Source organism: Musa acuminata, chromosome BXJ2-6 (assembly GCF_036884655.1).
Source record: "Musa acuminata AAA Group cultivar baxijiao chromosome BXJ2-6, Cavendish_Baxijiao_AAA, whole genome shotgun sequence".
Classification (NCBI taxonomy): Eukaryota; Viridiplantae; Streptophyta; class Magnoliopsida; order Zingiberales; family Musaceae; genus Musa; species Musa acuminata.
In genome coordinates, this window is record NC_088343.1 from 33,785,200 (window position 1) to 33,804,905 (window position 19,706).

Consider the following 19,706-nt stretch of genomic DNA (forward strand, 5'->3'; position numbering starts at 1 on the left):
ATTGTGACAATATTGATTTTGATCGTCGACTGTAGTATTAAATCGACATAGTCTATTCTTTCAGTATCCTGAACTCGAGTTCAACAAGATCTTAACCTTATAGTCTCGATATATATTGTTCCTCTTGAATATTTTCGTGCAAAAAGCACAAGCTATTCTATGTAAGACTTCTGAAGTCAATAAAGCTTGAGAAATAAATAAACTATTCGATCATAATTTGTTCTGTACTCACAGAGATTCTCCTTCTTATAATGTTCTCTCATCAAAAAATATTCTATCTTAAAAAAAAATATTCAATCATATATATAATATATATATATATATGGAAATAAAATTTACAGAGGTAGTATTTTTCTGAAATTTTGATCGAAATTGGGATAATGAAAATTTTGAACACTCAAGTAGATAACAACACTTCATCATGCATTCGAAGAGCATTCAAATTTTAATCCTCAACCATAATCTTTGGACTCGTTAAATTTAATCATTTAAATTGAGTTACTTGAAAATGAGAAACATCAAATCATTAATTCTAATTAAAGACATAAATAGCAATCAGATAGTCAATTACAGTTTAATTCTAGAAAATATTATCGATGATGAAATTTATCGTTTTCTTCAGAGGCTAATCTACATTAAAAAAAACAAAAAACTCGTCAATATTTATTTAATGTTTCCAGGGAGGCACCTAGAATCTCTCGTTTTGCCACGGTTTCCCAACGTGTCCTACAGAACCACTAAAGCTTTGGCATAAACTGGTCCACACGCCTGTAACATATCACAAGTCATGCTCACAATGATCCTCATATTTTAAAATAGTTTACATCAGTATCAAATAAATAGCACATGAGAATAGTAGTTGCAGCTACCAATACTGGAGTACATTATCGTGTTTGTGAACATGAACACCGCACGTGAGAATAGTAGTTCCATCTACCAATCCTGGTGACTACTACTCTAATTGCGTAATGATGCTTGGGGCACAGCAGGCAAGCCTAGATCATCCTGTTCAGAACAAAATAAGTTTCAGCCAATTACGATCTTATGACAGATGGCAAGCAGCCTACAAAAAGCCCAATATAAATGATTACATGATATTTGTTTCTGAGAACGCTGTGAGAACTTGATACTTCAATGTACACTAAGTAATGTACAAAGCAATAAGTAGTTGTCATAAGCTCAGACCGTGAAAACTCAATGACCAGGCTACAAATATTGCACATTCATAGTAACCGAGTCACAGAAGGCCAGTCTGCAAGGATGCATGTCAAGGAGATCCCAACCACTCAAAAAGCACCAAAAGGAAATGCAATGAATAACTTGAGAGACCAGCTCAAACTTTGAGTACCGAGGACCTTATATGAACACAGTATCTTGTGATCATCAGTAAAAATCATCGAGCCATGGCACTATGAGAAGGATAGTACTTGTCATAATCACCAAGCCAATCCCAGACACTAAAAGATGCAAATATCCTGATAAGATGAAATTTTCTACTCTTCTATGGTAAATTAAGTTTAGGCCCTTTGTCCTTTATGCCATTGACACCCTGCATGTGCAACAGCTATGGACTGAAGGAGACATTTACTATGGCGACTCAGTAACATGGCAATGGAGGCCTCAACAACAGTCACTGCACCTTAACCGAGCTCGAGAGTCTCAAAATTGTACACACTTAGACAGAGGCTAATACCAGCTTTGTAGTAAGGAAAAGAGAAGCATCTCGGTCACAATCTTCCTGATGCTGCATGCTACTGGTTTGGGCTAACCAAAGAAAGGGTCTTCTAACTAAGTTTGAATTGGATTAGGAAAATCTTCAAGTTATTTCCTTCCAAATATCATAAACCATCTATGCAGGCCAAACTTCAAAGCAAACAAGATAATTGAATATCACACTCATTAACAATGATCTCATATTCATCTATCCAGAAAAAAAAGGTAGTACAGAGATTTGCCTACCATCCAACTAAATTTAGGGTGTATCCATAGGCAGGAAGACGGTTTTAAGTTCAAATGATACAGAAGGATTAGGATTTGGTACTTGGAAATTTGTTGTTGACAGGCCTGAACTATCTAAGATGGTTAATCTAAATATATGCCCAACATGTCATTTAAATGCCCGAAAAAATAGAAAATATATCCAAGAGTTTAGTTAATCTAAATATAGGGAAGTGGATGTGGAAATCTGTTTCCATTCTTCCGTTTGCCTCGAGTATGAGCCTGCCAGATCCTGCGTAATCTTTTTATTTGTGTCTATATGGGTTAGCATATCCAAACTTTATATTACATACATACATACATTTACATACATACATATTCTTGGAGTGTACTATTGAAATTTTTTTTCCAATATTCATGACATGCTAGATGCTAAAGGTTCACAATTCTTACAAATTTTCCTAGCAGATATCACCCCTATCTGATGTATATGCATTTAGTTCCACGATTTATTATCAGTATGTAGTAGACAGATATACCTGGGGATTGACTCTGTTGTGCACTGCTGCAGCATTGCCTGTTGGAGCTGCAGGTAAGTTGAGTTCTGAATCCAGGTCAGATTCCTTATCTGGTTGAAGATAAGATGGAACTGCATCAGATTCAATCTCTGCTCCCATGTCAGCTTCCAAAGCATCAAGCTCTGCATTGATTATTCAAACCAAAAATAAAAAATGGTAATAATAAATCACATAAAGATTAATGCTGAAGTAACAACATTTTGTATAAAGTGACACAACTAGGTGACATCTGAGAGAGAAAAAACCAACTCATAAAATCTTTATCATAACATCATACCACCAAATAGTTCTTCCTCATCAATGTCATCAGGGACATTGTAGCTTCTTCCAAGTGATTCTTGGATTTCTGTACTAATATCCATCATATCAAGCATCTCGTCTTGCATACTCTGTATATTGAATGACTTCAGATATCAAAAGTACCAACTACTGCATATTGATAACTTACACTAAACTGACTTGATAAAATAAGTAAAGCTCTTTAGTAAATGCTATACAATGATAAAAGCAACATACATCTATATCTGAAATATTCACAGTTTTCATCACCCCTTTCAACTCCTTGTTTGCAGACTTCAGTGCTGACATCTAAAAAGGTCAATGATATATACGTGTATTAGTAAAGAAAAGTATTCTTATACAACAATTTTTTGATAGAAACTTGTAAAACATACTGTCTGTTGAGCATCTTTAAGTCCCTCTGTAGCAAAGGCAACTTGGTCGAGGTTGAATGTCTGGTTATACATCATGTCACGCTGTCCCTCATACCTGGGAAAAAGGCAAGTTTTGTCAATCAGCAAATAAATATGGACTTCTACACGCAGCCATAAAACATTGAAAGCATTGAAAGGGAAATATTGACCAGCATTTCAAAATTGTTGTTTGGCTCATCAAAATTTACAGCTCTTTGGTCCTATATTGTCTGATAGAATCCTTTCCTTAGAATCAACATACTTAAATATCCTTATAGAATGAACATGCTTCAGCTAAGTCAGCCTATTACTTCTTACAGACCGATAATTTTGAACCCATGATGAATAGAGATGGCAACGGGATTTTTGTGGAAACTTCCTATTGTCCGCAATCTCAATTTTTTTTTTTTTGCTGAAACCTCCTGTGCCTCAGATAGATTGGTTAATCTATGTATTAGTAACACTTGCTTTTGTCCCCACTGTGATAGTGAGTTAGAGTCGATTACTCATCTTTTCTTCTAAAGCTTTTTCTCCGTAATGATCCAAAAACTTTGAGCATTACATTTAGATTGTTTGTAATTGGCATGATGGGTTGTGGCTCAAGTAAGAAAATGATGAATCTATTGAAGCTTCGCTGATCCTGAAGGGTATACATTGCTACTTCTCAATGGTTGAAGTGGAAAACACAAAATGATGGTTTATATAATGGCTCAAAACCCAGTCCAGGTCTTATATTTTACAAGATCATATAATACGACCAAACAGAAGCATTATTCATCTGAAGGACTGCTTGAGATATGTCATATACCGGTTAAGTGGGAAAACCTCAGTTGGACTAGCACAAACTTAACTATTGTGGGTCTTGGAATCAACTCCAAGAAGGGGATTTTGAATTTACTATTAAAGATCATAATGGTGAATGCTTGTCTGGTCACAAGTCCATACCAAACAGTATAATGTATTACTATGATGTAGCTTCTATTAGGGAAGGCTCGGAATCTGCTCTAGGGTAGGGGGTGCAAAAACTAGATGGGGAGTTGATTTTAGAAGCTTTAGTTAACATTTTAAATGGGGAAAGTCACCTCCTTGAAATACTTTAAATGCAACCAGAGATACTTTTGGACACAGGGAATTTTGCCGAACATTTAAGATTATGCATGTACATAGGGATGGTAATGCTGTTGTGAACTGGTTGGAAAACTATGCTAAAACTCACAAAACTAACAAAATTTGAAGAGGGGACTAGCCCTCTGATTTTCTATTTTTGCTACACTCAGATGAAAGGAGAAAATTTTATTTTATAACCGTTTGAGAAAGAAATCTATATATCTTTTGTTTTGAAAATGTCATGTTGCACCCTTAAAGGGTTACTTGTTAAATATAAGGGTAAAGCACATCCATTATTCAGTATGCAGTCATTTATAACTCTATATATAACAACATAGAACCGAATCCAACAAAAAATTGCTCTTTAACACCATATACATAATGCTGCAGCAGTCACTGGTGACACTACAACTGGGACAAACAAGTACCGCCAGACTGTCAGCTAATAAAATGACAAAACGAGATCATTACAGTGAATCTACAAGAGTTTTCTCCAGTATACTCATATTATCTAACGACAACAGCTTCCAGACAACAGAAAGCTGCATGTCACAATGTTATGGTTCAAAACAAGTTTGTAAAAGGGGCCAAGCCACTGCTTCTAAAGGAAATCATGTCACTAAAATGGATTTTAAATGAACACATAATAATACAATAAGTCCAGCAAAAATGAGCACATCAAATAGTAAAAATGACACTTCAGCATAGAGTGCTAAAAGTCAACCGGGTAGATACATATGACAAAAACTGAACGGCTCAATAAGAAGTAACTTTTCTTAAATCAAGGAACATCATAAAGAGAAGGAAAGAACTTTCTAACATAAAAGGCATATATAACATGATTATACAGAAAGAGATTTGAAGAGCCAACAAACATAGAAAATTTGGGAAAATTGAAAAATCTTTATGTGTGTATACTATGAAAAAATAGACTTTAGTGAATTATAATCAGTGAAATTGGCAGTTAAAATCATAAGTAACCTCCATTCTCCAGTTGGCCATCAGATTTGTCTGATATCATCAGATTTTATGGAATATAACCAATATAACATCATATGTCTTTCTTTTACTTTTGCAAGTAAATTACAAATAGAGGGTGATCATCCTTTGTGCCACATAAGGTTGATACTGTGCAACCTAGCGGACCAGAGTTCGAATAATGCAGATGGCCTCTATTGGTTGTAAGGTTAAGACTGATACTGCACTAATTAAATATTCATGCACTGGCTCTCTACTATTTTTTGTTGTAGATGTCTATTAATAAGTCTAATGCATTGGTACACAACTTATCTATCAAATACTTTAATTGTTACATCAGGTTACAGGTGCCATGCAGACACAAGCTGGCAAGGGCAAATATGAGTTGCAGCACATATCCTATGAAATTTCACCTCAACATAGGATGAGGCACCTAATTCTTTGGCAATGTAATGCTAAATAAACTGTAAACGGTCAAGTCTACGGAGATCAAATTACACAAGGATAGAGTGGATTGAGGTAGATCTATGAAACCCAAAAATCAGACTCATGTTGACAGCAGAGGGTACACAAACCAAAGCCAACATACAGAAGTTACTTCTCTAATGCATGCAAGGAAAGATACCAAAGCTAGGGATCATTAACCCTCAACTGTTAGATGCTCTTTAAAAGGATGCTGAAGAATAGTAATGCCAGACAACAAACACCACATCTATCCATATAACAAACACTAAGCATATTAGGAAAAATCAGCAAACCTTCAACATGATATTGACTTGCATATACATGATGCAGATGCTTTTCTTGGAGGATAGTAGAGCCAAACTTAATTATGAACAGTATAATCTAATATTATAAGTGCAACCAATTAACTTATGTCAAACAAGCTTCTTATTTAGATGAGAAACAATAAAGCAGAGGGAACCTACATCCTCTTTTGCTTAAGAACCCTCATTGCTCGGGCTTTGACAGCTTCTTGAGCAGGACCAGGTCGTGTCTTCTTGATCTGCTCCTTGTATCTAGCTAATTCAGCATCAAGTTTCTTGATTTTCTCATCAACTGTTTCTCCCCTTTTATTTATCTGAAAAACACTTATTATTAGTTGAGTATAACAGAAAGTACAAGACATAACATTCCTCAATTCTCCATTCAGCATGACTAATAAATATAATACACTACAAGGTAGATTAGATTCACATCCAAGAATTTCCAAAGCTTGATCAAGGGAACATTTGCCTACATACAAGCAAGTAATACAAGTCTGTCAGGAGAGCAAGGCATGCATGAATTACATATGCTATCTGAGATTACAGAGCCTTTAAAGTGAGAATGAAACTCGAGCCATTCACAAAATGTTGGCTCCTACAACTGAGTGAAATATAGAATTTTTTAGGTCAGGATGAGAATCAAACATTTTTAAGTTTGACAACTTGATAGGGATAATCCTGCCCCATTCCAGCTCATCCGTCACGGAAGCAAACACCCAAGCAGGAGTCTGAGTCATCAGTTCCCCGACGACACCACGTCATGAGCGCGCCCCAATCTGCCCCGCATTAATGGCTGGCGGCATGGCACAGCCCGCCAACAAGCCGCCTTCTCTTAATGCCTCTGCCATACAGGGTAGGGGGGCCTTGGCTAACGCATGTCCAAACCATTCAGTGTCCCAGACAGTCAGGCTTTTGCATTAATGACCGACAGCAAGCCGCCCTCATTAATGTCTCTGTCGTATAAGGTAATGCATGTCCGAACCGCTCGGTGCCCAGGTATAAAAACTACACCCCAGGCTAAACGCCAGGGAGCCAAATAGGCAAGAGTCTCTCTACTCTCTCATTTACATAATTCATACTGTTATCTTCCTCTTCCTCCACTTTTCGCTGACTTAAGCATCGAAGGGGTCAAGCTGGGAAACCCTTGGCACAGACTTGTTGTGTAGGACCACCAGCGGTCAGGAGACGACCTTGCTTCCCGGAGGCAACCCCACTGCTAGGAGATGACCCAGTAGTAAGGAAGACCCTCGTTCCTCTACCCAGCCTCTCCATTCCATGGCCAGAGCATCCCCGGTAAACGGCCTCTCACACGGATCTCTTACGCTGGTTTGCCACATCAACAGCCCTACGTCAGCATGGAGGAGACGTGAGGATGGACCTGCACCTTCGACAGTAAACCAATCAGGTTGATCGCCCGTCGACGGTATTCGTGACACCATCACAACTGATCCTAGTCGATCTCAAGTTAGCTCAAATTGGCTCACTAGTCATTGAATTGACTCTTTATACACTTGACACATTCAAGCTTCAAACGTTAAGCTAATCATAATGTAGGAGTATAAAGTTTGTAAAGGTAAATAACGAAAAATGCAAAATAAGTGAAAATAATCATCATTTACAATATGTCATATATCAGATCTTTTTCCGAATTTAAACCATGTTGTTCTGGATTATTGGAAAACAAAAAAAAAGAACTCACTCTTCGAAAGACCTTTACGAGCTAGAGGTCTAAAATTTTGCTGTCAATAAAGCCTGACTTACACAAATATAAATTAGTACCCTCCCATCCAACCCACCTACCAAAGGTTGAGGGTTCCAAACCTCAGATTTCAGCTAGCTTCACTGGTAAAGAGTTTTCTGTCAACGGTGAGGCCCTAATCCCAATCTTCCCCACTTACCCTTCACGCACAAAAAAGTACTCTCACATTCAACTTTCTTTTTTTAACAGTATTTCACAGCCTGTGTCCCTTTATCCCCCTTTCGAACACAAGAAATCCTAAATCCCATCATGAATCAACTCCAAAAGAACAAAGTCCGAGACACATTAGTAAACTGGCACGTATTAAAAGAACAGCGACTTATGACCGTGGATATCACACGATTCAGCAGAAAGATCCAACCAAATCACAGCCGGCGTAACAAAAATCTGTAGATAAGAGATCTTCAGAGACGCGGAAGAAGAGGAAGTTGATCAGAGAAGCCAGACCCTATCGGTCGCCTCCTGAATCGTCGGTGGCGGCTCCTTGTTCTTCTTGGCCCCAAAAACTCGCTTCATCTCTCCGGTGACGACGACTCGGATGAAGGTGCCGAAGGTGCGACGAAGGCGAGGTGATGGAATCGAGAGGAGGATGAGATCGAAGACGTGGTCAAAAACGCCCCTTTCTCGAAGAAAATAATGAGCATCTTATTACTGTTGGCGGCTTTTTGTTATTGGTAAACCAAAAAAATAATAATAATAAAATACAATTTTATTAAATACAATCGTTTAATTATCAATTATATTTTTATTTTCTAAATCCTTCTATTATTATTTGTTTTAACTCATTTATATAAAGGTATGAATTATGACATCTGGATTATTATAATATCTTTTGGGCTATTATGGAAACGCTGAGAATATCATTTTTTGAATATATAATCTGAACTGTAACCGATATCTTAAACTCTAAAAATATTAGATGGATATAACAAACGTGAAAAATTATTTTTTACTTTCTTTTTTTTTTATCTTGATCGTCTCGTTCGATTATCTCTTGTTTGCATCATTTTATGTTATTAATGATCAAACATGCTGCAACGCTTAGGAGGAGAAGAATAATAATAAGAATATAAAAAAAAGGAGAAAAAAAGTCCAAAATATGGCATCTTCCGAATCATGTAAACTAATCCAAGTAACCCAACATTTTAAATCTTAAAAATATTAAATCGATCAAATGTAAAAAAATTATTTTTTACCTCCTAATCTTTGATCTTTAGATAATCTCATTTGATTATTATTTTTACATCATTCTGTGTCATCGATAATGAAAGATGATAGATGATATGACCATAATGATGAGCTTTGAAGTTTAGGTATATTTGCACAATAGTATTTTAGAAATATTAAAAATTATTAAAATGAGGTTATAAATAGCAAAGAGATTTCTATTGACAAACCTTTTTTATTTATAATTTTATTTTATTTTTTAAATATTTATAATATATCCTCTGCATGTCCAACGAACTCTTCCAACTCAATATAACCCCTTTTTCTTCAATTTTTTCTTTCTTTTTTTTTCTCCTCCTAAGTACTCAAGAATCTTTCATCCTCAATGACATAAAATAACGAAAAAAAGATAGATAATTAAATAGGATAATATAAAGATTGAAAAGAAAAATATAAAAAAATTTCATATTTATTAGATCAATTTAATGTCTTTAGGATTTAAGACATCAAGTTATAAGTCGAAAAGATGTTATTCTAAAGGTTTTCTACAATAGTCTCAAAGATCTTTTAGGTCATATTTAAATCTATAGATAAATTCTAAAAAATAAAGATACGATTGATAATTAAGAAGTTATATTGAATAAAATTATATTTTATTATTTTTTAATAATTAATATGAAGTAAGGAGTTACCAATAGTAAAAAAAAAATATTGACAATAACAAACTCTAAGAGGTTAAAAAAAGAGATGCTTAAGAGTAAATTCCTTTTATCATTTATAGTATTTTATATGTAAGGTGGATTTCTATAAAAACTCATCTTTTAAAATTTTTCACAAAGTGTCTTTAACTTTAAAGAATTCTCATATATTTCCCATGAAAAGGCTATTATGCCACCTGTCTCAATTGAACTTGTTACAATCTTCACCCTACATCACCACTTATATCCCTCGTGTGAGAGCTATCATTGTCTCCGTTGACCTCGTTCTCACATGTCTTGCTCGTGACCCTCGTGTGAGGAAGGAGAGGACATGAGAGCTGTTGTTGTCATCACTATGTGCAACCCTAAACCCATGCTTGGCCACCCCTCTCTACCTCTCATATAGTCGTCCCACTCATCCGCCCTCACTTTTCACTTAATTCTAACAAACTTTTCGAACTTTATATAACTCATTTTTCTTTATCTTCTTTCTTTTCTTTCTTTTACTCCTCATAATTACTTAAGCATCTTTCATCGTGAATAATATAAAAAAAAATAGATAATCAAATAGGACAATCTAAAAATTGAATAGAAAAATGTGAGAAATATTTTTTTTCATATTTATTAAATTGATTTAATATTTTTAGGAATTAAAACATCGAGTTATATGTCCGGAAGATGATATTCTAATGGTTTTTATAACATTATAGAATATGTCATCTTCTAAGTCAGTCTATATCAATCTAAAAGATGTCATATTGCAAGTTTATAGATAAGTTCAAAGAAATAAAGATATAAATAATAATTAAAGAGTTATATTGAGTAAATTATATTTATTATTTTTTAGGTGATTGTATAACGTAAGGAGTTACTGATAGGAAAAAAAAATATTACCAATAGCAAACAGAGGTTAAAAAAGGAGTTGCTTAAGACTAAATTATTTTCATCAATTATAGTATTATATATATAAGGTAAATTTCTAAAAAGCTCCTAACTTTAAAAGGCTATTTTCATATAATATACCTAATTATATGAAAAGGCTATTTTGCCTTTATCTCTATCAAATCAATTGTAATCTTCATCTCTATCAATTATTGTAATCTTTATCTCTAAAAAAGTAGTGCTTGTTTGAGGATCGCTATTGTCTCTATTGACCTCGCTCTTGCATACCTTGCTCGTGACCACTGTGCAAGAAAGGAGAGGGCATGAGAGTCGTCACTTACAACCTTAAACCCATGCCTGGCCATCCCTTTCTGCCCTACTCGTCACCTTTGCAAACCTCGTTGGTCCTTGTCAAACCTGTCACACATCTAGTATGTAGGGCTAGTTCGATAAGGGTTGATAGGGTTTATGAAAGTAATGAGGGTTATCATACAAGGGTCATGAGTGAGCACGATGAAGACAATGCAAGATGATGATATAGGATAGAGGTGGCGACGAGTCCAACTAAGCAAAAAAAAAAAAAAAAAGATCATTTACGAAAAAAAAGGAACATTCTATAGAAAATTTTCAAAGTTGCGATGAGAAATTTTTAAAATATTTTTTTTTTCAAGAATTCACCCACCCACACACACACACACACACACACACACACACACACATATATATATATATATATATATATATATATATATATATATATATATATATATATATATATATATATATATATATATATATATATATATATAATGTGACAAGATCAATAATAATATATTCATCTAATACTAAGTGAACTTTAAAGTAATAATGTAACAATACAATGATGACGCCTAAAATCAGACTAGGCTTATGTAATCATATATGTTTTTTAATATAAGTGAGAGGTGAGATTTGAGTCTTGATCTTTGCATTAAATCATTACCAACGAATCTAATAGACATCTTAAGAAATATATTAGATGAAGTTTTAAACTCTCAATATTTGATACAAAGATATGATACATTATCACCATATTAATATTTCAGATATAAAAATATATTAAATGATTAACCTTTCGTAAGAGGGTTTGATACACCAATCGATGTAAAGTTTGAAAAAATATATTTTTAAAATTATTAATTTTAAAATGAGAGACAATGAGCCGAAGAACCGTTCCCTCGACAAAGATAAAAAGAAGTATGGAAGTATGAATTTTAATTTCAGAACAAACAAAATTAAGCAAACGTGCGCATAGGTTTTATTTAGTTTTGTCTCTTATAATGAGAGAATTAAAGATATATGATAAAATAAAATAAAATTAAAAATAATAATAATGGGGCATTCCGAGAATTGAACTCGGGACCTCTCGCACCCTAAGCGAGAATCATACCACTAGACCAAATGCCCTTGCTGTTTTAATCACGTTCCTCCAAATACTTAAGCTATATCTTAGGTGAGTCGGAATCCCCGAACCCAAACTTCGCTCCTCATTCCTCGGTCTCCTGCAATAGTCTCTTCTCATTCCTCCCAACCCTTCCCTTGGTATTCTGATGCTTGTTCGAGCTGAACTGGTAAATTCTCTGCCGTCCTTCTTGGCCGATCCTGTGGCCGCTTCACCACCGCTCTCCGCTGCCTCCTTTTCGTGCTGGATCTTGAGAACCTGAGATCACCTTATTGGGACAGAGAACCCATGGCATTGTTGTCGTTGCCATGGAGGAGGGGCAACAGAGCCAAAACTCGTCCTTTTTCGTAATCCTCGAGAAATGGTAACACAAAAGGCACAGAACAGACTCACTATCTCTTACAAGAACACCAAAAACGAAGGATGCATGCCTAAGGGTACTCGATTTCTCCCTCTCTACAATCCAAATTCCTTGTATTGGTCTTCCTTCTCCTTCCAGGATAATGTCTCTTTGGAAGCTTCTCTTCCAGGGAATCTTCCCCTCTTCTCGCGTAAAGGTTGCTCCTTTCCCTCGATCTCATCGTTTTTACTCTTATCAGTAGAAATTTGAGGGGGTTAGGGCAAGGCTTTGGGGGAGTTAGATTGGGGTTCAGACGCTTCTAATCCTTCGCATCGTTGGCCAGGAGCAGCGGAGCTCAATCACCGGACGGAAAGGATATCTGGTGAGAAAAGTTATCATTATTGTATCATATTTTATGATAAGGACTTATATCGTATGAATTATATTACGTGGAGTATATCGTATGGTCCGTTATCGTGGTCTGATAGCGTACAAACAAATATTAAAAAACAAAGCAAAACTATTACCCACAAATTACCATTTTTGAAATGACCGAAAAACCCCTTCCATGTCGGTAGTCTGCTCCTCCTCCAATTATTACGAGGCGATGGCAGAATTGTCTTCTCACGCCCTCTCGGCAACCCGTTATCCTCTCTCGCGCCGTAGTTCCTCTCTCATCTTCTTGTGGTCGGTTTAAGATTTGGCTTCGACATGGCGTCGATCTCGGCAGCGTGGATCCTCCCGAACCCTTGGAGTTCGCCCATCCCGAGAGCCCCCGATCGCCTTACGCATCACTTCAAGGTCCGGTTCTCTGCCTTGTCGATTCGTTTTTCCTTTCTAGCTTTTAATTCGACCGCTTCTCCTCCAATTCTTGCTTTCCAACGTATCATCGATCATTTTCTGATTCGTTAGGGGTGCGGGAAGTCGAGGATTGGGGGAGGATTCATCGGGGAAGCAGATGGGATCCTCGACGCAGAGGTCTCCAGCTCTCTTGGTGAGCTTTAAGAAGCTTGAAACAGCATTACGACGTGATGCGGTCGATCTGACACAGTTTTAGTCTAATCTTCCTTGGAAAAGGCTAGTGACGCACATTATGAGGGAAAAGGTCTTGAGTTCATGATTTAGTTGTTCTTGTAGTTTTTGGATTTATGTGGGTTGAAGAGTGTTTTTCTTCTTCAACTAATATCTGATTTAAAGGTGGAATTTCTTTTATTATTTCCACTTCAACATAAGACATGTTGTTAAATGTTTCTTCTTATCTGCATGAACTCAAGTTAAAACCACACTTACTAGCTGCAGGCGATGCTTACTTCAGATATGTTATATGCAACGTATTCACATTGAATATCTTGTCATGGACAGAAGCAAATAGATCAATAGTTACAAAAGGAACTTTTGAAAGAAGAAAACTACTTTTGGTCTCCTCTATTGGGTTCACCACTGGTGCTTTCCAAAATGCTCTAGATAATGGAGTGGCAGTAGCAGCAGAATTTGCTGATAGTAAGTTCTCAAAGTTTATGTTTCAGTATATTTAATAAGTTCTTTTTCTCGTGCACAATGGATCAGCCTTGATGTCAACTATTTAAGGTTGGTATCAAATCCCTTGTCAGAAAAACTTTCTTTTGGTATATGCTTTAAAAGCTAGAGGATTAGTTCATAAAATTCCTCAAATGATCGAAAGTTAATTGCTTATTGACTTATTAAGTTTGTTAACAATAGTACACCTATTAGACCATTATAATAAGTCAATTTTAGTCTTGTCTACTCCGGATGTGGGACTAGTTGGGTTGTTATAAAGTCTAATGTAGCCCAGATCAAACCCTAGCATGGTGTATTTAAGACATAGCCTAATGATGGTTCCGCACCGTGACGTGTCCTCTGGCTTTGTCTATATCATTTCCAACTTGAGCTTTTGGCTTTGATGTCAATTGTAATGACCAATGGGATAACTAACCTATCAATTTTATTGAGCCTAAATGACTAGTTTAAAATTCTTAAGTTAAAGTCAATAATAATACACTCATCTGATTCTTATAAATCAATATTAGTCTTGCTTACTTTCAATGTGGGACTGATTGAAGTGTCACAATGTTCCTCTTGACATGGAAAAATAAAAAAAAATAAAATGACAAACTTTGCTATATTGAGCAATGTTCAACTTGAAGGCATAAATTATTGCATTTAGCAAGATGTAATTGTAAAAGAATTCCATATATGTATCTAGACACCCAATGTGTTGTGTATATCCAGATATGTACCAAAAAAAATACTAAATTCAAGCAAGCATAATCAGGATTGAATATAAGAAATTGAGATATCGGATCTACCCCCCTTGAAGTTCAAAGGCATATTTGCAATAATATGAAAGCTTGAGTGTTTATATATTTATAAAACATCTAGTGTGAAAAGATCCATCTACCCAATTCAAGTTGTTGATCTTCAAGGTACAAGTGCAATTATGGAAATTCTGAGGTGTATAATTTTGAAATTTTTTTCCTTGATCAGGTACTCTGTAGTTTTAGAAATAATTCTTCAAGGCCATTTTAGATATTGCTTATAATCTGTTGTATCTCCATGGTGAAGTTTTGTGAAGGTGTTGTGTTTCATTGTTAATTTGTTATACTGTGGCCATTGGTAAAGAATTGTGCTTTACGGATAATGCTATTGCTTAGGGTTATTCTTAGGGTTCACCTCTCTCATTTGTGAGCCCGGAAGCTATGACGTTTTGGCTTTTCAGAGTATTTCAGTATTTAATAGTCTGTAGTTTTCTAAGATTACTAAACCTATCAGATATTGCATTGGCTCAAGAATATAAATCGAAGATATTTGATTTTAGTTTCCAAAGCACTGGGCTTATTTTTGGTTCTTGATAATCCAGTGCCAGCACTCCGTGGAAAGGATTATGGAAAGACAAAAATGCGCTATCCAGATTATAATGAGACACAATCCGGTCTTCAATACAAGGTTATCCTTGGTACATGAGTTCAGGTGCATGCTTGTTATTTATCTGGAGAAAAGGCTTAAGAAGATGCTGATTATAATTTTCTGACTACAGGATTTGCGAGTTGGTGATGGTCCCACACCGAAAACTGGGGACACAGTGGTGGTGAGGCAGAACTTTATGCAACTATTGTATTTAATTTAGAAAATACATTTAATAGTGCAGGAAAGACCCCCCAGCAAAGTTTTACTTCAATAGTTGCCGAGTAATATGTCATAAGCTGATCAATTATGCCTAGGTTTATCTGATGATTTCTACTTTGGAATTTCAGTTTCTTGATGAACTTGGATAGATTTTTGAAATGTAGTTGAGTTGGACAAACTCATGCAGATTTGTAAATGCATTGAAGGTTGACTGGGATGGTTATACGATAGGATACTATGGTCGCATCTTTGAAGCTCGAAATAAGACAAAGGGTGGTTCATTTGAGGTACACTTTTTCTGGCATATTTTTTTTGTTGTTTCAATTTTCCTTTCATGATGATGATTGCCCAATTTTATTAGAAGGAACAAGTAATTAAAACTATAGATGTTCTATGCACACCAAATGAGTTGGATCAACAAACATGATGTAAGTCCCTTCATTGTTAATTCCAAGGTTGGTTGGAGAGGTGAAAATGGCATCAAGTCTCAGTCTAGCACTTTTCATGAATCTTGAATTTTTTTAACAAGGTTGAAGAGACAGAATATGCTTCTTAAAAAGACAGGGTGTAATAATATAATTATGTTTGCATGTGTGCACCCAAAAGCACCTCTGCTATGAAAAACAAGAAAGGTTAATAGTTGGAAATTTTATCTTGGAGTTGCAAATAAGTTGAAAACTGGCAGAATATATGCTAGCAGAATCCAATGACTCACAAAGATGTTGAATGCTAAAAGACCTAAAGCTTGAGATTTTATCAGAGTTGCTGTAATAGCACTTATATATAAGATGTGTGTCATTGCAGTTTGGATCCTAAATGCCCTGTATAATCATTTAAAAAATAAATTAAAAGAATTAAGAACATTAGGACTATCAATCTTCTATTGAGAATATTAAGGGTTTCAGATTGATGCATGACAGTGGATAATGCACAAGAATGCTAATTTGATCATCATGTATAACTTATTTGCTAAGAGCAAATCAGAGGTTTGCTAACTTGATTTCGTCAAGCTTATGGTAAGTGGTAAGCGTACAAGGGATAATGTTTGGTGGTTTGCTTCACCCCTTTTTTCTTAATCCTCATTAATATTTCACTTACAAAGTATTTTCAGGTATTTCTGAATATTCTAGAAAATGGATCACATACTGTTTTTTCATGGATATTTTTCAATGAGAAAGTTACTAGGCTGATAGAGCATACTACTTGTAAGACTTGGTGTTTGGTATAGGGTTGAGTCACATTACTCATTTATGATTTATTTATGACGACATGGTTTCCTGGGGATAGAGATGCATATAGTTCAAGAGCAAAAGGTCAAATGCTCACTGAAACTGTAAAAAGTTCAGGGAAAATGCAGATGATGGGGCTAGCTTGATAAGTCTTTGGTTGGAGGGTGCTAGATGATGAGGTAGTTATGAAATCATTCTTTGTTTCCATCAGGTCGTTCTCATGTTTGCATCTATATGTGACCATTTATGTTCGTATTCAAGGATTAGAAGGTCTGTGATATACTTTTAAACAAGGAAAAGGTACAAGTCATTGGTGATGAGAACAATGGATGACTAAAATGTTATTGCTAACTGAACATACTACCACTCATGATGGGCGTTGTCTTAGTGCTGTGAGTTTTCGGTTAAAGTTTGCAACTGTTACTAGGTCACAGGCTCTGTGATTTGGCTTACAATGAGTGCCTACTCCAGTGCTATTAGGTTTTAAATTGATCACAGAAGATTCTTATACAATTTAGTCTTCTTCTTGTCATTCTTTATCAACTATAAATAGTCATGGTCTTCTGTTACTATTGACACATTTTTATAGTTTTTGTAAAGCAAGATATATTTTGTGCTTCAGTTCCTCTTTTGTTTGGTTGTGGAATCCAGATACTGTTCTTTCATATATTGAAGTTTGCCCCTATCATTGCATCTCTTTGAAGTGTCTCTTTCTAATGTGCAGGGAGATGATAAAGATTTTTTCAAGTTCAAGGTTGGTTCAAGACAGGTAATTTCTTCATTGCTCACATACAAGTCATCGTTGGGGTTAGAGCAACAAATACTGAATGTTTGAGGTATTGGGCATCCAGATCTAGGGATGAATTCAGAATAATCTATGCAAACAGGACACCAACTTCTGTACTGAATATTGCTCCACATGATCGTGTATTATATTGTGGTATCTATTTTCATCATTCTCCTAATGTTTCAGTTGAATTCCTTGGTAAGATTCTATGCCCAAGATGTGGCAGAGAAAAAATAAGCCTTCTCTTGTTCAGTTGGAAGCTTGGAGCAGCTAAACAAGCATCACCTTATACAACTAAATTCATTTACAAACTTAAAAAACTCACAAAAAGATGACAGAGAAAAGCCAATGTCCATATATTTTCTAGGGATTCTAGTGAAGCTCAATGTTGCAATAGCCTTTTTCCTTTTTTTTTTTTTTTTATTCCATGTTTGACTCATCACTGTTACCATCAACCAAGCCGAAGCTAATTATTCTCACAAGACCATATGAGTTGCAAAAGAAATTCTTATAGACAATCAAACAGTAGACAATAGACTCAATGTAGAATAAATTCATTGTGCCCTATATGTTGGAATCTTATTTGCAGGTTTCAGATAATATCTCTTATGAGGGAATAGTACTTCTGTAGTTTAATATATTGATGGAAGCAATGAACTATAGTTTTTCATTTTCCAGTGTATCGAGGAAATCACCAATGATGATTTTTAGAAAAAGCTGCAGCAATTTTTACAATAGTAGAAGCTAAAGTGATATGGTCCATTCATCTATTCGGGTCATCATTTCACAATGGATATATTTTACATTGCTCATCTCCATGTTACATCATCAGGCATTCGTCTGTTTAGAATGAGATATCTTAGTAGTTTCTTATGCTGTATCATTTCACATGTTCAGGTTATACCAGCTTTTGAGGAAGCCATTGTCGGCATGGCAGAGGGAGGTATCAGGAGGTGATGTACCAGCCCTTTCAATACTCACCATTTATTTAGATGGTGCCCTCTGCACTAATTATTAGTTGGTCTGCATTTTATTGGATATTTACTGACTTGTTAGTCATGAAAATTGCATTTTGTTTATGCTATACCAGGAACTGGAATTTTGAAAAAAATGAGACTCCTATCAAACTATTTACAGTGGACATTACCTCAACAGTTTTTTATTTAATCAGTTGTAGTTCCGTGTGATTGCTATAAATCTTTACATCACATAATCTGTTAATAACTACCTTAACCTTGTCGCAATACATTGTCAAGAAGCAAACAAGATTTTACATGCTGATATTATTATTAGAAACCCATCAGAGTAGTTTGTTAAACTCTCTGATTGCCCCCAAGCTACTGAATCAAAGTTCAACCATAGCATTTTTTCTTGGTGGAATTGTATTAATTTCAGATCAAATTCTTTTGATTCTTGCTTTGTATAGTACATTTATCTGATTATTGAATATGATAGGTAATTGTATTTTTTTCTCTAGATGGATTATTTTTTCTTTCTATGAGTGCTGCCATGGATGTGCTAATACATTACTCACACAGCAATGCAGGATAATAGTGCCTCCGGATTTGGGATATCCAGATAGTGACTTCAACAAACTTGGTCCCAGACCAACGACTTTTTCGGTACTCTACACAGTTATCGATTAGAACACTTGTGAATAAGTAGCATGCTGATCATTGTCTAACGCTGCAGGGCCAAAGAGCTCTTGATTTTGTCCTGAGGAACCAGGGCTTGATCGACAAAACTCTACTGTTCGATATAGAGCTTCTTAAAATCGTCAGGAACTAAGATTTATCGGGGTATGTTGTATGTTAATTTTCTCGATGATTTCTCCACAATAGATTTCTGAAGGGTCTGATATGTTGAGTGAATGTTGCAGAAAACAAACACAGATGACTTCCTTGCCAAAGGGGCAATCATGATGAACAGATATTAAAAGGATTGAATCTTCCTTTTTCTGCCAGTCAACGGCAAGGCAAGTTTCTTCTGCCAAAATGCAGCAAAACGTGGATTACATTTCGTCCATTAACTTCACCTTTTCTATTTCACTCGACAGATTACACATTGTTCTGGAGTTTGACCTCTATTGTTGATAAATATTAACAACTGTATCAATATATTGCACTGTGATTTGTGGATGAAGCACTCTTAGAACATATTGTTTATCTGAAATCATACTCTCGAAAAAAAGGTAAAAAA

At 35.4% G+C, this 19,706-nt stretch overlaps 2 protein-coding genes and 1 non-coding gene across 4 annotated transcripts; 1 reads left to right on the top strand and 2 right to left on the bottom strand.

The window, feature by feature from the left end:
* Positions 1–776: 776 nt before the first annotated feature.
* On the bottom strand, positions 777–8,445 carry LOC103988914 (vacuolar protein sorting-associated protein 60.1). Its single transcript, XM_009407598.3, has 7 exons — positions 8,267–8,445; positions 6,223–6,374; positions 3,191–3,284; positions 3,033–3,104; positions 2,794–2,905; positions 2,478–2,638; positions 777–1,005 (listed from the first exon to the last, which is right to left on the bottom strand). The coding sequence occupies exons 1-7, from the start codon at positions 8,333–8,335 to the stop codon at positions 958–960; spliced, it is 708 nt and encodes a 235-aa protein (XP_009405873.1). The 5' UTR covers positions 8,336–8,445; the 3' UTR covers positions 777–957.
* A 3,495-nt stretch (positions 8,446–11,940) lies between these two features.
* TRNAP-AGG (transfer RNA proline (anticodon AGG)) lies at positions 11,941–12,012 on the bottom strand. Its single transcript has one exon. It is a non-coding gene; the product is annotated as a tRNA-Pro (tRNA).
* Positions 12,013–12,964: 952 nt separating this feature from the next.
* Positions 12,965–19,306, top strand: LOC135615319 (peptidyl-prolyl cis-trans isomerase FKBP19, chloroplastic-like). Of its 2 annotated transcripts, none has more exons than XR_010487969.1 (10): positions 12,965–13,148; positions 13,260–13,341; positions 13,710–13,847; positions 15,226–15,311; positions 15,403–15,453; positions 15,698–15,778; positions 17,445–17,489; positions 18,405–18,460; positions 19,046–19,129; positions 19,200–19,306. XR_010487969.1 is itself a non-coding variant. In XM_065113619.1 (10 exons), exons 1-10 carry the CDS (start codon positions 13,059–13,061, stop codon positions 19,293–19,295), a joined length of 801 nt encoding a protein of 266 aa, XP_064969691.1. In that variant the 5' UTR covers positions 12,989–13,058; the 3' UTR covers positions 19,296–19,306. The 2 variants fall into 2 exon arrangements, 1 of the variants encoding a protein (XP_064969691.1); XM_065113619.1 differs by having other exon boundaries at positions 12,989–13,148; positions 19,054–19,129.
* The last annotated feature ends 400 nt before the right edge of the window (positions 19,307–19,706 follow it).